This window comes from Rattus norvegicus, chromosome 20 (assembly GCF_021556685.1).
Source record: "Rattus norvegicus strain SHRSP/BbbUtx chromosome 20, alternate assembly SHRSP_T2T, whole genome shotgun sequence".
NCBI lineage: Eukaryota > Metazoa > Chordata > Mammalia > Rodentia > Muridae > Rattus > Rattus norvegicus.
The window spans coordinates 19,123,477-19,147,364 of NC_141553.1; the positions used below are offsets into that span (position 1 = coordinate 19,123,477).

General features: G+C 45.8%; 1 protein-coding gene across 1 annotated transcript in view; it reads right to left on the reverse strand.

The window, feature by feature from the left end:
* Positions 1-479: 479 nt before the first annotated feature.
* Positions 480-23,888, reverse strand: part of Slc16a9 (solute carrier family 16, member 9) — a 41,258-nt gene continuing 17,849 nt past the window's right edge. Inside the window, exons 3-6 of the mRNA NM_001421109.1 lie at positions 19,364-19,507; positions 12,271-12,366; positions 3,451-4,359; positions 480-2,744 (exon numbers count right to left, since the gene is read on the reverse strand). Coding sequence (NP_001408038.1) covers positions 2,563-2,744; positions 3,451-4,359; positions 12,271-12,366; positions 19,364-19,507 — 1,331 coding nt within the window. The 3' untranslated portion in view covers positions 480-2,562. The remainder of the gene's footprint in view (positions 2,745-3,450; positions 4,360-12,270; positions 12,367-19,363; positions 19,508-23,888) is intronic.

The following is a 23,888-nucleotide window of genomic DNA, read 5'->3' on the forward strand; positions in this document are numbered from 1 at the left end:
GCCTCAGAGCCCACACCAGCCTAAGCCAAGATGGCAAGACCCCGACTCAAAAGGAAAAGTTCTGTATGGCTGGTGACGTCATTACTGAGTCTCCCTCTTCCTCAAGGCCAGGTTCCTGTGGTTCTGACACACTGGCTCTGCCAACCCAGGGGTCAAAGTAGCTCAGGACGTTGACTTTTGAGTCTGTTCTGGTCCAGTGTAGACCTAAACTCTATCCGAGAATTTATATATTTAAATTCACGTGGCGTGTCACCGTAGTGGGAAAGAAAAACGGTAAGTAGAGAAAAAAAAAAAAACCAGCCAAAAATATTTCATCATAACTTAAAACCCATTCCCTACACAATGGCTCATGCATACACGGGTAATATCGATGACAAAGGACAAGTGTCAACATTGATGACCGTGGACACGTGAGCAAAATCAAACCTCTCAGGTTGCCCAGAATCATGAACACAATATTGACTAAAACAAGACTTTAAATACAAAAGAGTAGAAGGCTTATTTCTTTTTTATTTATTTTGCTTAAAAAATCATAGCTCTAAATTTTAAAGATATCTTTTTTATTTTTATTTGTGTGTGTGTGTGTGTGTGTGTGTGTGTGTGTGTGTGTGTGACCAAAATACCGGTGCCTATGAGAGACAGAAGAAGTTGTCGGATCGCCTGGAGCTGGAGTAAGGTTCTAGTTACTGCCTTTGATAGACTGGAGAATGAGGTACAAAGAACTTTCCAGAAGTCCGAGTGCAGAACACAAGTCCCATGTGCTTTGAGCTCCATTATTTATTGTAAGACAATGCTATGAAATCTTTGTATTTGATGACACTGGACATAGTTGCTTATTGCCTTCCGGGTGGTGCTCTTGGGGATGCGTAATAAAGTGCTTCAGGCGCCTGCAAAGGAAGGCGGTGACGTAGAAAATAATTTCACATATTTAAAAAAAAAAATGAGAGGACAATTTTGGCACAACGGAAAGGGAGCCATTACTTAAAGAACCCTTGGCTGTTTGTTTTCTAATACCTGACTGCATGGTTTATCTTTTATTTTCCCCTATCGCTCAAGAGAGGGAAAAAAATGGTTGTCTACCGCCAATCTGATTTATTTCTTTTTCCCTGTGGTGCTGGGAATATGAACTCCGGGCTTCCTGCCTGGTATGCTTGCCCTCCCTGCTCCCCTGAGCTTCTGCCTAGGCTTACTGTTGCCAAAGCTGTCCTCGGGCCCTGTCACCAGAATCCTTGCAGAGTTCGTTAAAGTCCAGATGCTTGGACCAACATGCAGAATTAAAATCCAAAACATAGACCTAGCCAGGAAAGGTGCTCCTGCCTTTAATCATGGTCCTGGGGAGGCAGAGGCAGGTGGCTCTGAGTTCAAGGCCAGCCTGGTCTATAAAGCAAGTTCTGGATAGCTAAGGCTATGTAGAGAAACCCTGTTTCAAAAAATGAAACAAAACAAAACAGCGTAGTACCAAGCACTGAGGTTTTTACAGGAGACGTTTCAGGCATACCAAAGTTGAAACCCATTTCTATATAGAGAAAAAAAATGCCCATTCATTAAACATTTTCACCCTCAAACATTGTTCTTTGGATTAGATAAGGTTGGATGAGAGTAGCAATTTCTCTTTGCTCTGTCCTTTCCTACATCTATGGACTGAGAGCATCATGGTTTAGCACCATCCACGGATAGAAATGCAATAGTGGGAAAAGCCCAAGAGAAACCACCACGAGCTTCATTTGGAAGACATGCGAGAGCCTTGCAACCCTTTCTCAGGGCACTCAAAGCAAACAGGCGCTTCCCATTTGCCAGATGGAATGGTTCAAAGGTGTATTTCCAAGCTGGAACCCGGCAAACCAGCAGCTCTTAGGAGACCTCAGCGGAGCGGATGCCGATCGACACCCGGGAGCGAGGTCCTAGGAGCCAGCCATGCGGGTGGGCTGCTGGAGGAATTGAGCAAGTTGGAAGGCAGTGGACACCAAATTGCCCCACAGTACTTCATCAAGCACAGTAAAAGAGAAAACGGACGTCAGACAGCTGTGATTTAAAGTGTCTTGCCTGAAGAGGTCTTCGACATCTTAGTGATGTTGCAACCACTTTCGTTTCCGGAAATGAAACGGACTTCTCTGGACTTGCAGGTCTGACGTCGAGGAGACAGTCGTTACTCCTTCACACAAGTCCAATCATGAGGAGTGCACGGTTTAAGACAGAACCCACTGAGCACCTTGGAGAACTCAGAGGGAGAGCAGAGACTTTAAACTTCACCCAGAGAAAAGTGCGTGAAGCTAATCAACGGTCTTAGATCCTGAACTCACGAACAATGGTGAAACGGAACAGTCCCGCTTCTCAGGGGCGAGGGGAAGACAAGGGATCGAGGTTATACACACGGCACACAGAGACAGGGTGTGCGAGAGTACGTTCTCCCTCAGAGTCAGTCAGAGACGTTTTGCTATAAGATCATGACTCTTGAGAACCTGCTTAACAATTTGTTACATACATATATTCATACATACATACAAATATTGCTGTATGGTATAAAGTAGAAAAATAGAGAAAATAAGGCCTTTTAATATCCCTCTAAACATTAGAGGCAACTTTGTAGAAAAAGGTTGTTGGTGCTGCTGGCTTAGGGAGCCTTTGGTTGCACATACCCCAACAGGGCAAGATGGCTAACAGCAGGATGAAGCCCCCCAGCAGGACACAGAAGCCACTGAAATAAAAGGCGATGTCATAGGTCTGGGTCCAGTCATAGAACCAACCTGAGGAGAGAGTGGTTAGAACAACGTAAGTTTCATAGAAACCGTGTGCATGCTCCCACCTGCTTCCAACATGGCTGCCTGTGCTTTAAGAGAGGAGTCTGTTACATCTTTGAGGCTAGTGTTTGTCATTTCTTCCAACTAAAGAATGAGAACAAAGTCAGAGGAGGTATATCAGCTTATTCGACTCTATTACAGGCATGTGCGTGTGAGTGTGCGTGCATGTATGTGTGTGCGCATACATGTGCATGTGTGCGTGTGCATGCATGTTTGTGCATCTGTACATGCACGCGTGTATACATGTATGTGTGAATGTGTGTGCAAGTGCATGTATGAATACGTGTGTGTGTGTGTGTGTGTGTGTGTGTGTGTGTGTGTACACTGAGTTAGGGACTCATGTAGCCCAGGCTGACCTAAAACTCACCATCTACCAAATATGAGCTTGAACTTCACACTTTAGACCCTCCCAAGTGCCAGGGTTACAGGTTTGAGCTACCACCCCTGGTTTTAGACAGATCGGGAGAATAAACCACGGGCTTCCTGCAAGCTAGGCAAACACTACGAGTGGGGCTACATCCCCAGCCCTGTCAAAAAATAATCTTGAATTAACTACCGTGAAATAGTCCATTTTGCTTTCAGCAAATCTATGCTATTGCTAAGAACGTTTCTGACTTGAAGTATAGGAAGAACGGTGAACTGAGCATCTTACCAACTATGGGTGGCCCGAGGCTGTTCCCAAGTCCAGCAAAGAACATGAGTATTCCATAGGCGTGGGCTAATTTGTCAATCCCCACAGTCTTCGTGGTCACATACGGGAAGATGGACCAATTACCAGTAAGGAAACCCAAGATCCCAGAAAGGATTGCCAGCGTGACGTAACTCTTGGCAAGAGGGATTGCGCACAAGGCCAGGCCAGTGATGATCAGGGTAGCTACGTAGAGATACAAGGTGTTGACCCACTTGAAGTCAGCCAGGATGCCTAAAAGAAGCTTGCCCACGGCTGTCATGATGCCGAAAATGGAGATGAGAGGTATGGTAAGATCTTCTTCCCGCACGTGGTAACTTCTCGCGACGTCCTCCATGAGCAGCGACGGTGGAAACCCTCCGATGTCAAATAGCAAGATGGCGACGAAAAGCGCGGAGAAGACTTTGTTTTTAAAAAGAGACGCGGTCTCTCCGCAGTAGTTCCTATATACCTGCCATTTCCTCTTGGCAAGTTGCTTGCAAAAATTAGTCTGTTCCACGACCTTCTTTTTGTACGGCTCGGGCTCCTTGGTGTGCGCAGCGCCTGTAGGGTTTTTAGGAAGGGAAGTCTCCCTTCCCCAGTCACCATTGGGCAAGCATTTATCTTCGTTACTGTAGCCCTTGTCTTGGAAGGTCATAGTTTCTTCTTGGTTCTTCTCTTTCTCGTTGTATATGGAGTATCTGTCTGGAACATTCTCCGGAGCTATCTTTTCAGGAAAAGGACAGTCGGAGGTTTGTAAGGGCCTCATGAGGCTACCACAGGCTAGAATGTTTAAAGCTAAAGCTCCCACGATGAGCAGGCACCCATCCAAGCCATAGAACTCAATCAGCATCCTCTGCAGAGCGGCGTAGATGAATAGCCCCACACTCGAACCTGTAAGAGAGGGAGACCGGTTCAGTCTTGATCACTTTTTAGAACACACATTGGTGGCATTATGATTATGCCTATTATTTACACTGGTACTCACGGGGTCTTTGTTTTAACATACAGGTACACTTGGATGACAGTACGTCAGAATGGATAGGGCGTCCATCTTCATAATGTTCAAAGACCCTATCTGCATTTAGGATTTATTTTATTTTTAAAGGATGCGTGTGCCTGTTTTTCTTCCATGGTTATATGTGTGCCACGCATGCACAGTGCCCATGGAGGCCAGTAGAAGGCACTGGATCCCCTGGAACTCCAGGGACAGTTGTTAGTTGCCATGTGAGAGCTGGGAACCAGTGTCGGATCCTTTTTAAGACCTGTTGGCATTCTGTCTAAGCCCCACCCCCACAGTTACCTGGCAACAGTCAGCTGTGCCTGGCACTATAAAGGGGGCTGCTTCCCCCCACTTCATTCTCTTTTGCTCTTTCTTCTCTTGCTCCCTGCTCTTCCCCTTTTCCCCTTTGTCCTGTCTCTCCTCATTTCCCTCCCCACTTCCCTCCACACACTCATGGCCAGCCTCTATCCCTCTCCTCTTCTACTCTTCTTCTCTCATTAAACCTTTCCACGTGGAACCATATTGGTTTGATATGGTTTGTCCAGACGTGAGCCGAGATTTCTACCTCAACAAGACCAACCAATGCTCTTAACCACTGAGCCATCTCTTCAGCCCCAGGGTTTAGCCTAATTTTTAGATGGTGATGATGATGATGGTGGTGATGGTGATGATGATGGTGTGTGTGTGTGTGTGTGTGTGTGTGTGTGTGTGTGTGTAGTGGGTGCCTACAAAGGCCACATGAAGGTATCAGATCCCAGTGGCTGGAATTACAGGCGGCTGTGAACTGCCTGATGCGGGTGCTGGGAACTGAACTCGGTCCTCTGTGAAAGTCATCGATGCTTTTACCTCCTGAGTCAGCTCCCTGTTGTATACTCTGAATACACGGTCTTCCTTATCATTTTCAATGGCCTTATTGAGAACATCCTACTATACCCCCCAATCCACAGAGCAAGTAAGGGCGAGAGAATCTGAAAATTTTACCACAGATCTCAGAGTTGTAAATAACATAAGCAGGACTCTGTTCAGTCAGCCCAACTCCAGAAACCCCTGGAGTTGATTTTTTAATTTTAAAACTACATTTGTTTGTGAGTATGGATTTTTATATGGCCATGCACTTTCCAGAGTGTGAGTATGAGTGTGTGTGTGTCTGTCTGTCTCTATGTATGTCTGTATCTGTCTCTGTGTGTGTGTTAGTGTATTTATGTATCTGTCTCTATGTGTGTCTGTATGTTAGTATATTTATGTGTATGTGTTTTTGTATCTATTTCTATGTGTGTCTGTGTGTGTGTTTATGTGTATGTGTCTCTGTGTCTGTCTCCTTGTGTGTATTAGTGTCTTTGTGTGTGTATTATTGTATTTATGTCTCTGTCTGTGTGTGTATTAGTGTGTATGTATGTGTCTCTGTGTCTGTCTCTTTGTGTGTGTGTCTGTCTCCTTGTGTGTGTTAGTGTGTCTTTGTGTGTGTTATTGTATTTATGTCTCTGTCTATATGTGCATGTTTGTGTGTCTGTGTGTTAGTGTGTCTGTGTGTGTCTGTCTCTTTGTGTGTCTGTGTTAGTGTATTTATGTGTGTGTTTTTGTATGTCTCTATGTGTGTCTGTATGTGTGAGTATGTGTCTGTCTGTCTCTATGTGTGTCTGTGTCTGTCTCTTTGTGTGTGTATGTTTCTGTGTGTGTATGTTTCTGTGTGTGTTAGTGTGTGTATGTGTGTGTCTGTCTCTATGTGTCTGTCTCTGTGTCTTTGTGTTTGTGTGTCTGTTTGTCTCTATGTATGTCTGTGTCTCTGAGTGTGTTAATGTGAGTGTTAGTGTGAGTGTGTGTGTGTGTGTGTGTGTGTGTGTGTGTGAGACTGTCTGGCTCTGTGTGCCTGGTCTATCTCTGTTGTCTATCTGTCCATGTGTGTATCTGTCTATGTCTGTTTCTATGTAAGTCTGATTGTGTGTGTGTGTGTGTGTGTGTGTGTGTGTGTGTGTGTGTGAGACTGTCTGGCTCTGTGTGCCTGGTCTATCTCTGTTGTCTATCTGTCCATGTGTGTATCTGTCTATGTCTGTTTCTATGTAAGTCTGATTGTGTGTGTGTGTGTGTGTGTGTGTGTGTGTGTGTGTATGTGAGACTGTCTGGCTCTGTGTGCCTGGTCTATCTCTGTTGTCTATCTGTCCATGTGTGTATCTGTCTATGTCTGTTTCTATGTAAGTCTGTGTGTGTGTGTGTGTGTATGTATGTGTGTGTGTGTGACAACTTTTGGCAGTCCGTTCTCTCCTTCTATTAAGAGAGTATCAGGACTTGAACTCCGTGGAGTGTCTTTACCCTCTGGGTCATCTTGCTGGTCCTCGTGTTCTTAGCAAATGTTCTTTGGCTGCATTTTGCATTAAATGCAAATGTATGTAGTGAGCTCCGTGCTGACTGCTGATGGGTTAATTTTAGGATATTTATATTGGTTTGATCACTTAAATTCTTTGCAGACTCACCGGAACCCGTGATTTATATCCTTAACGCATTAATAGATGTATAAGAAAAGGCTGAGGGGAGATTGATGGAGTATTTCACTTACAGAATACATCGTACAGGGACAAGAAGTCTCCTCAAGCATCGATCTCCTAAGCACACCGCAGTGCTGTTTAATTTATGCTGTTCTTGTTGGGCTCTTATTTCAATTTTTTTTTTTAAATGAGCATTTAAAAAATTTAAATGTCACTAGGAAATGTCTTGAAACAGCAGGAAAATGTAGACAAGTTAAATTTTAAAAGTCTGCATTACATGATCACAGTACACATGCTCTAAAAACCCATCGCATCAAAAACTATAACATAGAGCAGAGATATGCAGCGAGGAAGGGTACTGGCTGCTCTTGCAGAAGACCCAGGTTCAATTCCCAGCGCCCACAGCACGGCTCCCAACCATCTGTAAGTGCAGTTCAGGTGGAATCCAACGCCCCCTACTGGTCGCCTCAGGCACTGCACGAATGTGGAGCAAAGACACACATGCACAGAAAATAAAAATAATTAATAAACAAACTCAATCCCTTCTCTGTCTTTGAAAAGTGGTGCACTTTTCAGCAGCTAAGAGCTGTTCAGAAAACAAAGAATGAAGCAGAACTTCAAGACAGATCTTCTGTTTCTTCACACAGTTTGTGACTTCTGTCTACAGATTGTAACAAGATGCCACACCGTTACACACTAAAGGTGTTCTTAAAAGATTTAAATTTATTGTGTATAGTGTTTTGCTTACGTGCCTGTCTGTGCACCACAAGAGAGCCCAAAGAAGACATTGGATCCCCCTGGAACTGCAGTTACATATGGCTTTGCCATATGTAGATGCTTGGAACTGAACCTGGGTTCTCTAGAAAAGTAGCTATGTTCTTAACTGCTGAGCCATCCCCCCAGCCCCTTAAGCATGTTCTCGGTGTTTTTCGAGTTCTGTTTGGGGGGCAGAGAGATGGACTGGCACACCTAAGGATCTGAGTTCAAACCCTGTGACTCCCATCTTCAGCAAGTTTTCTTTCTTATGACCACAATGAGCTGTGTGTGGCAAGTAGGTGCCTATACTCACCCACGAATGCACGCATGTATGCACGCTCGCACACGCACACACACACACACACACACACACACAGAGACAGAGAGAGACAGAAAGGCAGAGAGAGAGACAGAGAGATAGAGAGACAGAGAGAAAGGCAGAGAGAGAGACAGAGAGAAAGACAGAGAGAGAGAGACAGAGAGGAGTAAAGAAATACAAGTTAAAATTCCAAGTTCTGCTTTGCTCTTAAGTCGAAAAGCAATTGCCATTGCTCACCAACAGAATCCGCCTGCCAATATCCTGAACTAGCAAATCACTTCAGTCGATACTACTGAACTGCTACAATGTCCGGTGGGACCGGGCAGGCCAAATTGGGTATCTAAGCCTGTATCCCACGAGAACATGGCGGTGCCTTAGAGAAGATGTGGGAACTCTTCCAGGCGACCGGAACCAATCTCAGAGTTTCCTCGTGGAGTTTTGGAAAACGCAAAGCTCTAATTTTTAATCGTCTCCAAGAACATCTTAATTGAAAAAATAGTCGGCGTAAAAGAGCAGAGTGAGAGAACACACTAATTACGCTTTCATCGGAGTCTGGATCTCACACGGCTACAGACAGGAAAAAAATAATTGGTGCTTAGGGAGCCTCCAACGGTAAGAGGCACGCACGCACGCATGCGCGTTAATTAGCTCATCAATACCAATTGTTTCAAGCTTTTCCGTAAGAGACCAGAGAACAAACACTTAAGACAACATTAGTCATCCAGTGCCGGTCTGTTCTCAGTACTGAACTCTCCCGGAAACACGGAGACACCAGACAGCAGATAGCCAGCTATTTATGGACACTTGGTTTCCCTGAATGTATACAGACAGTGAAACGTTCTTTTCACTTTTTAAAATAAGGCTAAAAATAGAAATCCAAGCCTACGCAATGCACAAGAACAGACAGTCAAGCAGACTGGACCAGAGGCCAGTTCTCTAACCTCTGCCCACCGCTCCGGAAGATCACAGCCCACAACCTTCCCGGTTTCGCTGCTGTTTTGATACAGGCTCCCCACAGTGTACCCAGAGCAGAGCTTGAACTCGCATTCCTCCTGCCTCAGCCTGCTGAGTACTGTGACTGTTTTGCAGAGATCTCCATAGATAACAGGGAATCGCGCGCCTTGGCCTCACTTTCAAATCGCCTGCCTCCCGTAGGTTGAAACCGAAAACCCCTTCAATCCTCGACTGCCCGCGGGTGTTGCCTTTTGGACTTGTGCTACCGTGCAGGCCCTCTGCCCTGCCCTCTGCACAGAGTGCAAAGCGAGAGTCACGCAACAACAGGACACCTTCAGTAACTCCGGCGTCAGTGAGTTTGAACAGGATGGGATATTTTGATCATAATTGCAACCGCTGCCCCCCACCCCCAGTCGATGCGTGCCTTTGCAGTCCGCACAATCAAGCGTCAAGTCTGATATTTACTATTCCCATTTTACAGTTCAGAAAATGGAGGCACAGAGCAGAGATATGCAGCAAGGAAGGGTACTGGCTGCTCTTGCAGAGGACCCAGGTTCAATTCCCAGCGCCCACAGGACGGCTCCCAACCATCTGTCACTGCACTTTCAGGTGGAATCCAACGCCCCCTACTGGTGGCCTCAGGCACTGCACGAATGTGGTGCAAAGACACACATGGCAGGCAAAACACCACCAGCCAGCGAATGACAGAAGTCTAGTTTCACAGCACGGCTAAAAGCACTTCCTACAGCAATGAGAGAGGAAGTGGGCACAAGTCACACCCGTATCCCCTACCCCTAGCCCAGAAGCTGGCTCCAATGGATAACCACTTGCAAAAGAAAAAGTTAAGTTTTCTCTAGCAACTGGCCAACACAAAAGAAACTCTATGGTATTTTTGGAGGTGTTTTGTTGTTGGTTCTTTGTTTGTTGTTTCATAATGCTTTCTCTGGGCAGGTTTTTTTCCCCGTGTTTTCTTGTCCTACAAATCTTCTGCTTGTGTTTTGAGGTGATTTCTATGCATTCTCATGTGTGCTTTTCTGTGTCTATGTGCGTTTCTTGGGCTCTTCGTTGGCTCTTGGTTTTTTTGTTTTGTCATATTCAGGTTTATTTGCTTTTATTTTTATCTTCTTTTATGATTATTTATTTATTTTCTTGGATGCCTGTTTGTTTTCTAATGAGAATGTGGGGGAGGTAGGGAGACTCTAGGAGGAGTTGAGGGAAGAAGGACCCATAACAAGAATATACTGTTTAAAAAAAAAATCCAGGGGTTGGGGATTTAGCTCAGTGGTAGAGCGCTTGCCTAGGAAGCGCAAGGCCCTGGGTTCGGTCCCCAGCTCCGAAAAAAAGAACCAAAAAAAAAAAAATCCATCTTTAATTTGGAATAAAACTCTTCCTGCTCTTGTAGAAGACTTGCATTTTCAAGTGTGTGGAGAACATATTGGTTGTTCCAGCTCCAGGGGATCTGACGCCCTCTACTGGCATCTGTGGGTACCTGCACTCACATGCACAAACGCACACACAGACATACACGCAACTAAGTAGCACTTTCACACACACACACACACACACACACACACACACACACACACACGCCCTTTATTTTATCCTTCGGGTTTCTGGACCACAATTACTTCACATTTCTGGGTGATAGTGTTCTAAACTACCTTCCCACTGCTCTGGAATCCTAACCATCTGTTTTGTGTTCCTTCTCTGGTTTTAGTCTCAGCCGTTTTCTCAGATCCCAGCCTCTTCTCGTCCTGGACCACAGCTCCCATTTCCTACCTACAGTGTTGGTTCTTCTCCTTGTGGCCCTGGATAGCCTCAAGAACAAGGCGTTACTGAAGATCTAAGTGCCAGGTAACGGTTGAGATGTGGCAGCTTGGTGAGTTAGACCTCTCGGGACCCCTCCCTACCCTCAACGCCCCCCCAAAACCAACTAACTAGCTTGGGTTAACTGAACTTGTTGCTAACTTATCAGCTCACCCCCTAAACCAATGGTTCTCAACCTTCCTAACACTGCGACCCTTTAATAAATCCAGTTATGGTGACTCCCTACCATAGCATTATTTTCATTGCCATTTCCTAACTATGATTTTGCTACTGTTGGGAATCATAATGCAAATATCTGATATGCAGGATTTCTGACATAAGACCCCTTTAAAAGGGTAGGTTGAGTCCCCAAAGGGGTCGTGTCGCGACCCACAGATTGAAAACCTCTGCCCTGATTAGGCTGATAAAATATTGGTCACAGAAACTGAAACTACCTTAACTTTTTTTTTTTTAATCCATCTAACACATGAAATAGCACTTCGAAATATCTTGAGGAGCCCAGAAATTATATTCGAGTCTTATATATGTCTTTCTCTGTTTGAGACAGGTCCTCTCTACCTATAGTCCAGACTGGCTGCAGGGGCACGATCCGATCCAGCCACACCAAACCCAAGTGTGAACTGGAAGAAGTGAGCTACCCGAGCCTGGCTTGAAGTTTATACGTTATGCCTTCGGGGATCATCTGCTAGATAAGAGGGTGTGTTGTTTGGATGTGTAGATAAGTCAGTGAGTAAGGTCCTGCTCAGAGATCAAGCCCTTAGGCAAGCTGTGAGTTCTACATTCTGTGGAAAGGCTAAGCTCAGACTCTCAGGCAGTGGCTGGAGGATAAATTGTTTCATTTCTTTCCCCTCCTTCCTTCTCAGAGCAGATTTTAGGATTCTCTGCTTTTCATCCAAACCCCTTCCTGAATATGGCTGCCAGCACCCTGGACCTGGAAGCTTCTTCTACATACATCGCACTGAAGTATAGTACTCAGATTTGACATTTACAGATCTCAGCAGCAGGGATGTGTGTGTGTGTGTGTGTGTGTGTGTGTGTGTGTGTGTGTGAGAGAGAGAGAGAGAGAGAGAGAGAGAGAGAGGGAGAGAGAGAGAGAGAGAGGTTGTGGGGTTGTTTTTCAAGACAGGGTTTCTATGGCTCTGGCTGTCCCAGAACTTGCTCTGTACACTAGGCTGGCCTGGCCTCAAACTCAGAAAGATTTGCCTGCCTCTGCCTTGGATTTAAGCCTAGGGCTACCAGATCCCGGTTTGGATCTTGGGGTTTTTGAGAGCTATTCCCATAGTTACCGTAGAAAACAAAACTAACCCTCTAGTAGTGTTATAGAAAGCAATTTTACTGTAAAAAGCCATCTTGCTTTCTGGTTGGCAGGTGGGTAGGGGTTGGTTTACACACACGTGTTTTACACCTAGTCACCTGGTTTCGAACATTAACGTGTGACAATACTCAACTTAATTTTGAAAAGGTACCTGTTGAAATCAGGCCAAGGGCGAGGCCGCGGCGGCTGTCAAAATACTGGCATGTGATGGTCACCGTCGCCGTGTATAGTAAGCCACATCCGAGACCTGAACACAAGAAGACAGTGGGAATTCAGATAGGCGCACAGTTTTAATGTAAAACAAGGGAAAGCTCTGGATCGGGTTGACAAACTCCAGAGTCCCAAAACCCCTCCTTGTCAGTACTACAGACTGAATGAATAGTTGGGAAAACATTCATTTGGGTAAAACACCATTTTCCACCCCACCTCCCATTAACATCAGGGTCAAGTTTTAAACAAATGGCCTAATTTCTGAAGTATAAGAGAACACTTTATGTGTGACTGAGACACAAGGAAGACACAGTAAATGATGAAGCCATCCACCATATATCGAAACTTAATTGTGACCACATCCCAGCCCTCTGTCTCATCTAAGTCCTCGAGGTGGCTCTGTTCTTCCTCTGCGGCCTCTTAACAATTTTTTTAAAAAAAAAATTTTTCTTTTATGTATGTGGATGCACATGTTTGCACACATGTGTGCAGGTGCCGCTGGAGCCCAAAAGAGAGAACTGGATTCCTCTGGAGCTGGAGTTGCTGGCGGTTGTGAATTACCCAACGTGGGCGCTGGGAATCGAACCCAGGTCCTCTGGAGGAGCAGCCTGGTGCTCCTAACCACTGAGCCATCTCCTTAGCCCTCCCCTAAACACCTTTAAGCTCCTCCCCTTGCTGTTTCACACCCCAGTCACCAAAACAAAGGCTCTGCCCACAAAGCTTTTATCTCTAAGTCCATCCGTTGATATTCTCCAATTCACTGTAAGTTTGAAAATCTCCATAATTAAGAGTAGCCTTGCAGCCACCTTTTGACTTCTCCTGGTTGTTTCTAGCTTGTTGGCTTTTTATTGCTCAGTTTCTATCACTACCGGGAAACTCTGGCCAGAAACTCTGCTTTTTCCCATTAGTCTCTCGTTTGGCTTCCCGGCACTTACATTTTATCTTTCTCTGCTAGGTTATCTGGTCTTGATGACCACTCGAGGAATAGCACATAAATAAACCACTTATTGACTGCGCTGAGGTAATTTTCACTGCTTAACTACCTAGACTCCGAGTAAATAGACAACGTGGCTTTAACAAACGCAGAGTAAGCGTTTTGGGAACTCAGTGCTCAACCACACCCTGCAAACTCCCTCAGCCTCAGACTTCCAATCCTCCTGCCGGAGCCTCCTGAGTTCTGGCACAGCCCACATGCACCGCCATGCCCACTGAGTTGGTGACAATAATAGAAATGACTTTGGGCGTTTTATCATAAAATGTGTTAGCATTTTAAGGTTCTTTTATTTCTTGGAGAACCAGTATTTTTCAAACAAGCAATTTGCGGTGTTTGGATCAGGTTTGGATACAGATCTTCTCCAAGCACAGAATAAACCAACAGACGCCACATCACCACGGATGGAGGTGTACCTCCGAGGGATCAGGCTCTGCATCACGGTGAACCTACCTCCTACCAAGTTTTGCTTCAATATCAAAGAAAAATCAAATAACTGCTTTCGTGAGGCTGGAAAGATGGTTCAGCTGTTAAGACAACACTTGCAGCGCACCCAAGTCTGGTCCCAGGTCCCAGCCTACAACTGCCCAATCCAGGCTGAGAGGATCTGACTCCCTTGGCTGGCCATTGTGGGAACCTCCACTCATGTGCACAAAAACCACATAGAGTTATGAGTGTGTGTGTGTGTGTGTGTGTGTGTGTGTGTGCGCGCGCGTGCGCACTTGTGTGTGTGTGTATGCGTGTGGTATGTGTGATGTGTGTGTGTGTATGTGTGTGGTATGTGTGTGGTATATGTGTAGTATGTGTGTGGTATGTGTGATGTATGTGTGTGTGTATGTGTTGTGTGTGGTAAGTGGGTGTGATATGTGTGTATGGGGGTGGTATGTGTGTGTGATTGTGTGTATGTGTATATTTATATGTGTGTGTGCTATGTATTGTATGGGATGTGTGTGGTATGTGTGTGATGTGTGTATGGTATATGTGTGTGATGTGTGTATGTGTGTGGTATGTGTGTATGTGTGCAGTATGTGTGTGTGGTATGTGTGTGGTGTATGTGTGGTATGTGGGGGGGTATGTGTGTGGTGTGTGTATGTATGTATGTATGTGTGTGTGTGGTATGTATGTGTGGTGTGTGTATGTGTGTTTGGTGTGTATGTGGTGTGTGTGTGTGTATGTGTGTGTGGTACGTATGTGTGGTGTGTGTATGTGTGTTTGGTGTGTATGTGGTGTGTGTGTATGTGTGTGTGGTATGTATATGTGGTGTGTGTGTATGTGTGTGTGGTGTGTGTGTGTATATGTGTATGTGGTGTGTGTGTGTGTATGTGTGTGTGTGTGTAGTTTGTGTATGTGTATGTGTATGTGTATGTGTATGTGTATGTGTCTGTTCGTCCATATTTTCCTTGCATGCTTCAACAGCACTCCCTGCAGCAGGCAGTAAAGACAGACACAGGAGAACACGTCTTCAGGAAGCCAGACTCGAGTGGTGAATCCTGGCTCTCAATTTGATTGCATTAAGAAGCACCCAAGGGAACATAGACCTTGGCTATGTCTGTGTGGGCCTTTCCTGCGGGGAGACGCAGCCTGAATGTGGGTGGTACATCCATAGCTGGTGCTCGGATGGACCAAAGGGAGAGTTAAGAAAGTCACTGACAGAGAATTCTCTCTCTGCTCTCTGGTCTTTCAACCATGATGGGCTGACACCTCTGAAAATGGGAGCCAAAGGGAATCCTTCGCCATCTGTGATGCTCAGACGTTTGTCACAACTGTGATAAACTAAAGCAGTTTGTGAACATAAGGCCAAGGCTCATGCAATCACATACACACACACACACACACACACACACACACACACACACACACACACACGAAATAAAGACAAATTAACAGCCGGGTGTGGTAGTGCACACCTTTCATCCCAGCACTTGGGAGGCAGAAGCAGGCGGATCCCTGTGATTTCAAGGACAGCCTGGTCTACAGAGTGAGTTTTAGGACAACCGGGGCTCTATAGAGAGACTCTGTCTGGAAGGGAAAAAAAAAAGATAAATGAATTTTAAAAAAAAACTTTAAAAATTAATTAACCTTTTACATTTGTATTTATTAATTGTTAAGATTTATTTTGTTTTCAATTTATATGTATCCTGTGTGCTCATGGTCTGTATGCTGGCACACCGTAGGTATGCCATGTCAGTATAACTGCCTGAACCCTGTTGTCTGTGAAGGCGGAAGAGGGCAGCCAGTCCCCCAGAGGTGCAGACAGGCAGTCGTGCTCTGCCTGCCGAGAGTGTTGGGAGCTACATATGGGTCCTCTTAATGGCCGAGGCCTCTGTCTCCTCAGCCCTAAATGTATTATATTTTATATGTAATATACTAAAACACGATACAGGAAGTAAATATATAGTCCATACATCTAAACTTCCCTAGAGGTCTAAGAAAATTCAAAAGTCCTAAGACATTATAGTTTCCAAACTATTGTCTTAAAGCATTCTCTGGTGGTCGGTAAGCTTTGGTCAAATTCTAGCAGCGAAAATTGTCTAAGAAGCATGATAATTTTGACACGGAATAACCACATTTAGGCAAACTCGGTCATTGTCAGGAACATTGTGTTTTCTCTCAACTGTGGCTCCTAGATTCTAGAGGGTCTAGGGGACTAGTAGGAGGCAAAGGGGAAGGAGGAGGGAAAGGGGGTTGAATGTATAAAGTGTACGTATGTGTGTATATATATATTTGTATTTTTATTATATTATGTATTATTCATAATATATTTATATATGTGTGTATATATATTTATATTTATTTGACCTCATGTGGCATAGTACCATGGACAATGAACAGACATAATGGACTCTTTAAAGCCTGCACTGCTGAGTATTTAAGACACAAGCAAAACGTAACTGTGCTCTGTGTTTAAACACAGGGTGAACAGGAAATATAATCCAATGGCCCTGAGTCCTTTCCACCCACTGTACGCTTTTGCATCTCCATCTGGATGAGACCCAACTCCAGAATCTTTCTTTTTAATATAACCCCACCCTGTGAAAGTGTACTCCAAATGGAGTCCTTGTCATCCAGCCATTAAACAAAACAAAAATACACACACATACATGCATTTATATATACACACATACATACGTACATATATACCTATGCATATATGAATGCACATACATACAAGTATATAAACAAATACATATATATGCACACAAATATACATGCAGGCATACATACATACATACATACATATATATTCATACAAATATACATGCATACATATATACATTCACACATATACATTCATAAAATTATATGCACATACATATATGTATATACATACATGCATGCATGCATACATACATACACACACACAGCTAGGAGCTATGAAGACCAGGACCTCAGGCATATGTCCCTGAAAGTGAGAACTGTCAAGAACCCTTCACAAATGACTCTGCAAACCATGACCTGCACAAAAGCCATTGCAAACACACACGCGCACACACACACACACACACACACACACTACTCACGCACGCACGCATGCATGCGTGTACGCACACACTTCCAACAAGGACCTCTACAGCTAGTTTCATTTTGGACCAAGGCCGCCTTAGATTAGATCAGTGTGGCCAAGGATTTCTCCTTCAAACCAGCTTATACAATTCTCTTTATCTCACCTTCACAGCCTTTAAACACACCCATCATTCCCTAAGGTGTGTGCATTCTCACTGCTACTCTCTTCGATGGCTCGGAAAACATGGATGGCCTCTGAAGACTCTCTGGCTCTTCTTCAGAGAGATCTGTAACACGGCCAGACACTAAACTCCTCATCACGCCCACTGCCCAAAGGATCCACCTCCTGCTCCCAGTTCACCTCAGCCTTTCTCTCTGACCTCCTGTGGCCATGGGAACTCTGACTTCCTCACAGCTCCCTGAATCTTCAGCACACTGCCTGCCTATCTAAGCTGCGGTGTGCATCGCTCCGTGTTTCTGCAATAGAAACCACAGAAGATGCAACACTTTCCAACAGGCTGCTTCTGTCGGATGCTTTGACGTAGCTGCAGATTCTCAGATGACGTGTACTTATTTTTAAAATATCTAGGAAAAGGCTACTGCTGGGGGACTGGAGCACTTTGCTGCTCTCCTGAGGAGGCTGAATTTGGTTCCTAGAACCAGTGCCCAAGCATCCTATAATCTCCTGTAACCCCTGATGCAGGGGCTATGACGCCCTCTTCTGGCCTCCACAAGCACTGTATGCACACACACATGCACGCATGCACACATACACAGTCTTTTTTTTTTTTTTTTAAAGTTACTGTTTCTTATCCACTGTATTCCGTTCTGAGTGTTTGGCTCCGTGTGTCCTCCGCTACCCTCCTTTCTCTTCCGGTCTGTATCCACTAGCCACAGCCCACCTGTGCTTTAAGGTCACACTGCAATTCCCCAGCCTGTCTCTCTCTGCACACCTACACATACATCACCAGCACGGGGCACTGGCTTCCCTCTGCCTCACTTCTGCTGTGTGGCAAGTTACACATTTCTCAGCCTGTCCTTCTTTAAATGGCCAGCAACTTGACTCCCTGATTCTCACTTCTGACCTTTAGCATGACCGCATAGGATTAAAAGACACTGAAATGTAAGCATGCGTGATCTATACATAGAACACGGTACTGAAAACAGCCCTGGTCTTGGTATTCGCTTTTATTTCTCATCTGTGCCTATGGTATATGTATTGTATATGCGACCTCATAATAAAACTCATTTCATTATTTATTACTGAAGCACACACACACACAATTCCAAAGCAGCCAGGGAAGCCGATTCAGGAAGATCTAGAGTTCAGAGCCAGGATGGGCCTTATCTCGAGATTCTCCTTCAAGACAAAACAAAACTGAAACACCCCACCAAAAATCACAGTTGCTTAGCACAACCGTACATTTGTGAGACTCAGAATTGTCTTTGGCTGGAATTGGTGACACATACCTTTAATCCCAGCACTCGGGATGCAGAGTACCCAAGGCAAGTGAGTGCCTGTCTCAAAGTAAGTGTGTGTGTGTGTGTGTGTGTGTGTGTGTGTGTGTGTGTGTGTGTGGTGGGGATGGTGGGGGTTACCATCTTTGATATCAAAACTATTTAAATGAGGGCTGAGGATAAGCTTATGATGCTACTCTTTCTAAGGTGAATGTAACAGGAAATAGCCATCATTTCATTTGCATAATTAAAGTAAACAGAACCTGATAGGAACTCTGTTATCTAGTGATTTTTAGCACCAAACACGTGTAAATACAATTCATGACTCAGGAATTTTCAGGGTTGAGACTCTACTCCTTGCTCGTCGAGCATCCCCACTCTGCTGTCTTCCTTACTCTCGTGCCTTATTTTTAAAATCCACTTTGTGCATCGACTCGAACCGCTGGATGAGGAGCTAGCGAGAAACTGAAACCCTGTCCACTGTTGCGGAAGTCCCGGTGACAAACAGAAAGAAGTGACCCACATTAGGAACCTCCGAGCTAAAGTTCTCTGGTCTCGCTTTTCCTTGCTGGTGCTAGGCAGAGAGGAGAACTTGAAATATCTTCCTGTGCGTGAGCCCTTGAAGAGGGCATAAGGGAACTGTCCAAATGCACTCGTCCTGTGCTACAGAGATGAATCTTACCGCTGAGCCATCTCTCTCACTGGCTGCTCTCCCAGAAGACCTGGGTCAATTTCCCAGCATCCACCTGGCAGCTCATAACTGCAACCCCAGTTCCAAATGGCCCTTTAGCATCTTCCGACTTCCATGAGCACCAGGCATAGGCATGGTACACGGATATCCACTCAGGCAAAACAATAGTGTACATAAAATCATAAAAGGACCACGACAAAAACGAATGTAGCTATCTCTTGCAGCCCTTGGATCTGCTGCACATGTCCTAGAGCCACAATTTTGAGGGAGGTGGTCGTTGAAAGGAAGGTATTAGGAAACGTTTTTACTCCTCGGATTGACTTAATAAACGGTACCAGTGAACTGATATGGACCTGGAATCAGAAGGCTCATGGGGACCCGGCTCCTTACCTACAACGATGCCGTAGGAGAAAAACAGGAAGTAGATATTGGGGGCAAGGCTACTCAGCATCAGGCCTCCAGCCACCAGGAAGCCACTAAAGATCGTGACGGGTCTCGCTCCAAAAGATGAGACGAAGAGACTGCACACAGGACCTGGAAGAAATTGAGACCTTCACTTATGTAGCAGCGACCCCTTTCTTATAACCACACGATCTACCCACTGTCAGTTCGAGAAGATTCCAGCACAACAACGAAAGGCAGGAGCTTCGGTTCTGAGCATGCGCGGTGCGCTAGCTCGTCTAGGAGATGCTCCGTGTGACAGCCACGCTCTGCTTTAGTCTTACTGCAGCCCTGGGAAGTTATCTTATTCCATTTCTTGTTAAGAAATTAAAGAACGGTGAGTCCACTGTGGGGAAAGGTGAGTGTCGGAGCCAGGCTTGGCTCAGTTTTGGCTTTCCCTCTTACGGAGTTGTTGGATCTCAGGCTTAGTTTCCTCATCTGAAAATTGAGATCAAACACTTGGCACCTCTTGGAGTTCTGAGCACTGCTCACTTACGGGCAGGCCGCGGTGATTGGTGCCTGAATTCGTTCAGCCTAAGAAAACAGTGGATATGAAAACTTGAGACAGATTGTGTCTTGGAGGCGACATGTCAGGAGAAGTGCCCAGAATCACAGCACCCAGCAAATTGGAACGGAAGGCTGTTGGGTTACTTGGCCCGATAAACTGATTTCACCATGGAAGGATCTTGCTATCAGATATTCACATTTAAGATTCATAACAGTGGCAAAATTACAGTTATGAAGTAGCAACTGAAATAATTTTATGGTTGTGGTGGGGGTCACCACAGCATGAGGAACATGAGGGTTGCAGTATTAGGAAGGTTGAAAACCATTGCAGTAAATGGAGATCTAAATGTGATAGGGCCTTAAAGGGGAGGAGGGGCTTCCCTTTAAAACCTGGAAAGGTGGTTTATTAAGTGTGTGAGGGTGGGAGAGAAAGAGAGAGAGATAGCCGCAAAGACTATGAGGACATGGGAGGCCAGAAAACAGAAAAGGAGAGAGCAAGAGAAGGAGAGAGAGAGTATGCAAGGACAGGATACCCTGACCTAATTTCTCCTCCTAAGACCCCCTTCAAATCTCCCCATGTGCCAGGAAATAGACCCTCCCACCTGGAGACTAATCCTTTAAGACAGGAGCTTGTGACCTTTCAAATTCAAACCACCCCGGTAGGTAAGCAGAGCCCAGTGATGAACATGTTTTAATCACAGCACTCTGAATGCAGAGCACTGTGAGGCAGGCAGATCACCATGAGTTTGAGGCTAGCCTGAGCTACATAGCAAGTTCCAGGTCAGCCAAGGCTACATCGTGAGACTCTATCTCAAAATAATTAAGACCCAAACCAAAGAAACAAGTAGAAGATATAGCTTTAAGAAAGAAATGATGGGGGTTGGGGATTTAGCTCAGTGGTAGAGTGCTTGCCTAGCAAGCGCAAGGCCCTGGGTTCGGTCCCCAGCTCCAAAAAAAAAAAAAAGAAAGAAAGAAAGAAATTATGCCCTTTGGGGAAAACGGTGGTCGTTACATCTCCCTCTCCTAAAATGTTTCTGAGGGCCCAAGATCCAAGGCCAGCGAGATCTGCTACAACAAAGCCATAAGTTAGCAAACACTGAGAAACAATACAGCGGCAAACGGGTGGACTCGTGTGCAAGAAGGATTTCCTAACAGAAGGATCCAGGTCTCGTGAGTGCCTTAAGTCTTCCTCAGTGGCTAGGCGTCTAGTGTGGCTGGCTCCTCCCTCTTTGCACCAGCTAACATCACGAATCTCAAACTCACGCTAAGAAAGACAATCTTTGATCACGTGAGTGTTGCTTGACTTTGCTGGTATTTGTACAGGGGGGTGAGTGGCAGGCAAGGCAATAACCAAAACCCATTCAGTTGCCAGCCCAGAAAGGCCTGGCACACGGGACTCACCTATGCTACAGACTCCCACAGAAGGATGCAAATCGGTCCTTGAAGGCATTAAAGGGTACTTCCCAGCACAGGGCTCACCCTCATCACAGCTCTGGCAGCGTTCAAACCCCGTTGAGCCAAGGGACCTTGCCTGCATCGACCTAGTTGGCTACTGACTCACTGGCAGGTAGAAGGCTGGAAGAATGGTAACCCGAACTGGGCGGGGGGGGGGGGGTTGGAAGGGGCTGCTAAGTTTGCCTTGAGCCTCAAACCAGAGGACCAGAGAGTCCCCATTGCGTCAGCAAACGGGGTTAGCTGTATTCCCCTCCTTGTACTTAGAGAATGACATGTGGATGGGGGAGGAGGAGTTGGGAGGGGAGGGGAGCTGCTTAAGCACATCTCAGACTGGTGCTGAGTATGGCAATTATCCCCTTCAGTGACCTACCACCCCTTCTGTGCTTGTCTGGATCAACCAACCACAGAAACAAAACCGACAGGAAACACACACACATGGAGAGATTTATTGTAAGGGATCTGCGGGCGAAGGGCCAGGCAATGCTTGCCTAAGTAAGCAAATCTAAGATCAGAAGGGCAAGCCACCAGGAGAGGCAAGCTGGGACTCTCAGGCACAGGCTGAAGCTGCAGGCTGCAGGCACAACTGCTCTTTCTGGGGAAGTTCCATTCTCCTCTGGAGTCCACCCAGATTACCTAGGATAAGCTCTTTCTCTGAAAGCCGATTGCATACTTACGCCTTAAAAAAAAACAACCCAAAAACCCAGCAATGCCAACTTCAGGATTTAAGAAACCAGAGAATGAATGCAGCTTAGTCAAATGGACACAGAAAACTAACCGTCTCCTTTCCCAGCATAAGCTGCCTTCTTCGGTCAAATTCATCTCTCCGGAATGTGTCATGAACAGGGCCTGCTCCAGGTCTTAGCATCCAAAGATTCTTCAAGGTCTTCTGGTGCCCCCCTCCCCTACCCCGAGACAACCCACCCTCCTGGGAGCCCACCTCAGACGATCTCAATAAAACTAGACAAGAACTGAGGAGACCACTCCAGTGGTAAAGTACTTGCTTTGCACCAAGATCTGAGCTCCTCTCCAGAACCTTCTAGCAAGAAGGGCTTGGTAGTCTAGGCTGGAATTCATTGCTGGGAGATGGGGGACTGGAAGTTCCCTGGGGAGTTCCGGGGACTCATTGCTTGGGTAACCTCGCTGAGTCTGAGAGCTGGAGGTGTGTGACACCTGAGGAAGGACTCAAGGTTGATGTCTAACCTCTACCTACGAGTGCCCAGAATGCGCATGCACTAATGCACACATGAACACACACACACATGTATACACATACATACACACACATGCACACACACACAGGCGCACACATACATATACACACACATACACACATGCACACACACATACACACACATGCATACACATACATACACACACACACAGGCACACACATACACACATATACACACACATGCACACACACATGCACACACACACGCACACACACACACACACACATACTCTACAGGTAACACCCATACACAACTGAACTTTTGAACGAGCCCAGACACACCCACTTTAGCTACAAGTGGACCCTTCCAAACACTGTTAAGCTCTGCTGGCCTTCAGTACAATGGATTCTCCCTACAAAGTTCCCAGACTTTCCCTTTCTCTCTAGGTAGCCTGACTGCCCTCTGCCCTAATCAGAACGCCTGACTCACAAGTCACGCAACTTCTAAGCTCTTGGCTGTGGATAAGGCTGCATTCTGGGAAACCCCGGGGCAGATGTGTAAGGCTGTTTTAAGATCGCCTGCCTGGATTACAATCTCCTCCAGTCTCCAAATAAATACAGCCTTCTTGGGTCTCACCTTGGGTTCGCTTTATCCAAGACACTGCAGAGATGGTCCCACTCCTGCTAATGACCTTGGTATTTAAGGGGTGTGAGCTCACTAGTTTGCTTTCTCTCCCTGGATCTACTCCCTGAGACTACAAGGCCCATAGTAGGCGAGTATTTGTAAACTCTGTTGACATCCCCATGGGCGTAGGCAGTGTCCTACTCTACATGACTTCACTCCACCCTGCCTAAGTCATTTTGCTTTGGCCCCAAGTGACTCCTTATAAAACAGAACTTTGCTCCATCTCCAGGGCAAATGCTGAGAATGGATTCTACATCTTGTTTGTACAGGTCAACAAAAACCATCTACTCACTTACTAGCTAACCCGGTTGAATCGGGAACAGGGAGGATGACGATTAGGTCAGACAAACCATACCTGTAAGTGTATCTGCCCCATCACATGGAGCCCTCTTACTCGGGTCATGTAAAAGTGAAGGACACCGGATCCGGGGGCATGGCAACACACACGGACATGTAAGATCAACAGGTGATGGAGTCTCAAATGCGGCCCCCCCAACAGCCTCAACTCCTCAGTGTGATCCCCCTGCTTGAGGCAGCCCACGTGAACTGGAATTTACCCAGACAGGCCCAGCTCTGTGTCTTGCTCCAGCTGGATGCCTTGAACTAACTGCAGTCTCAGAACTGCTCCGTGGCGGGGTTCCTAGGTTAAAGCCACC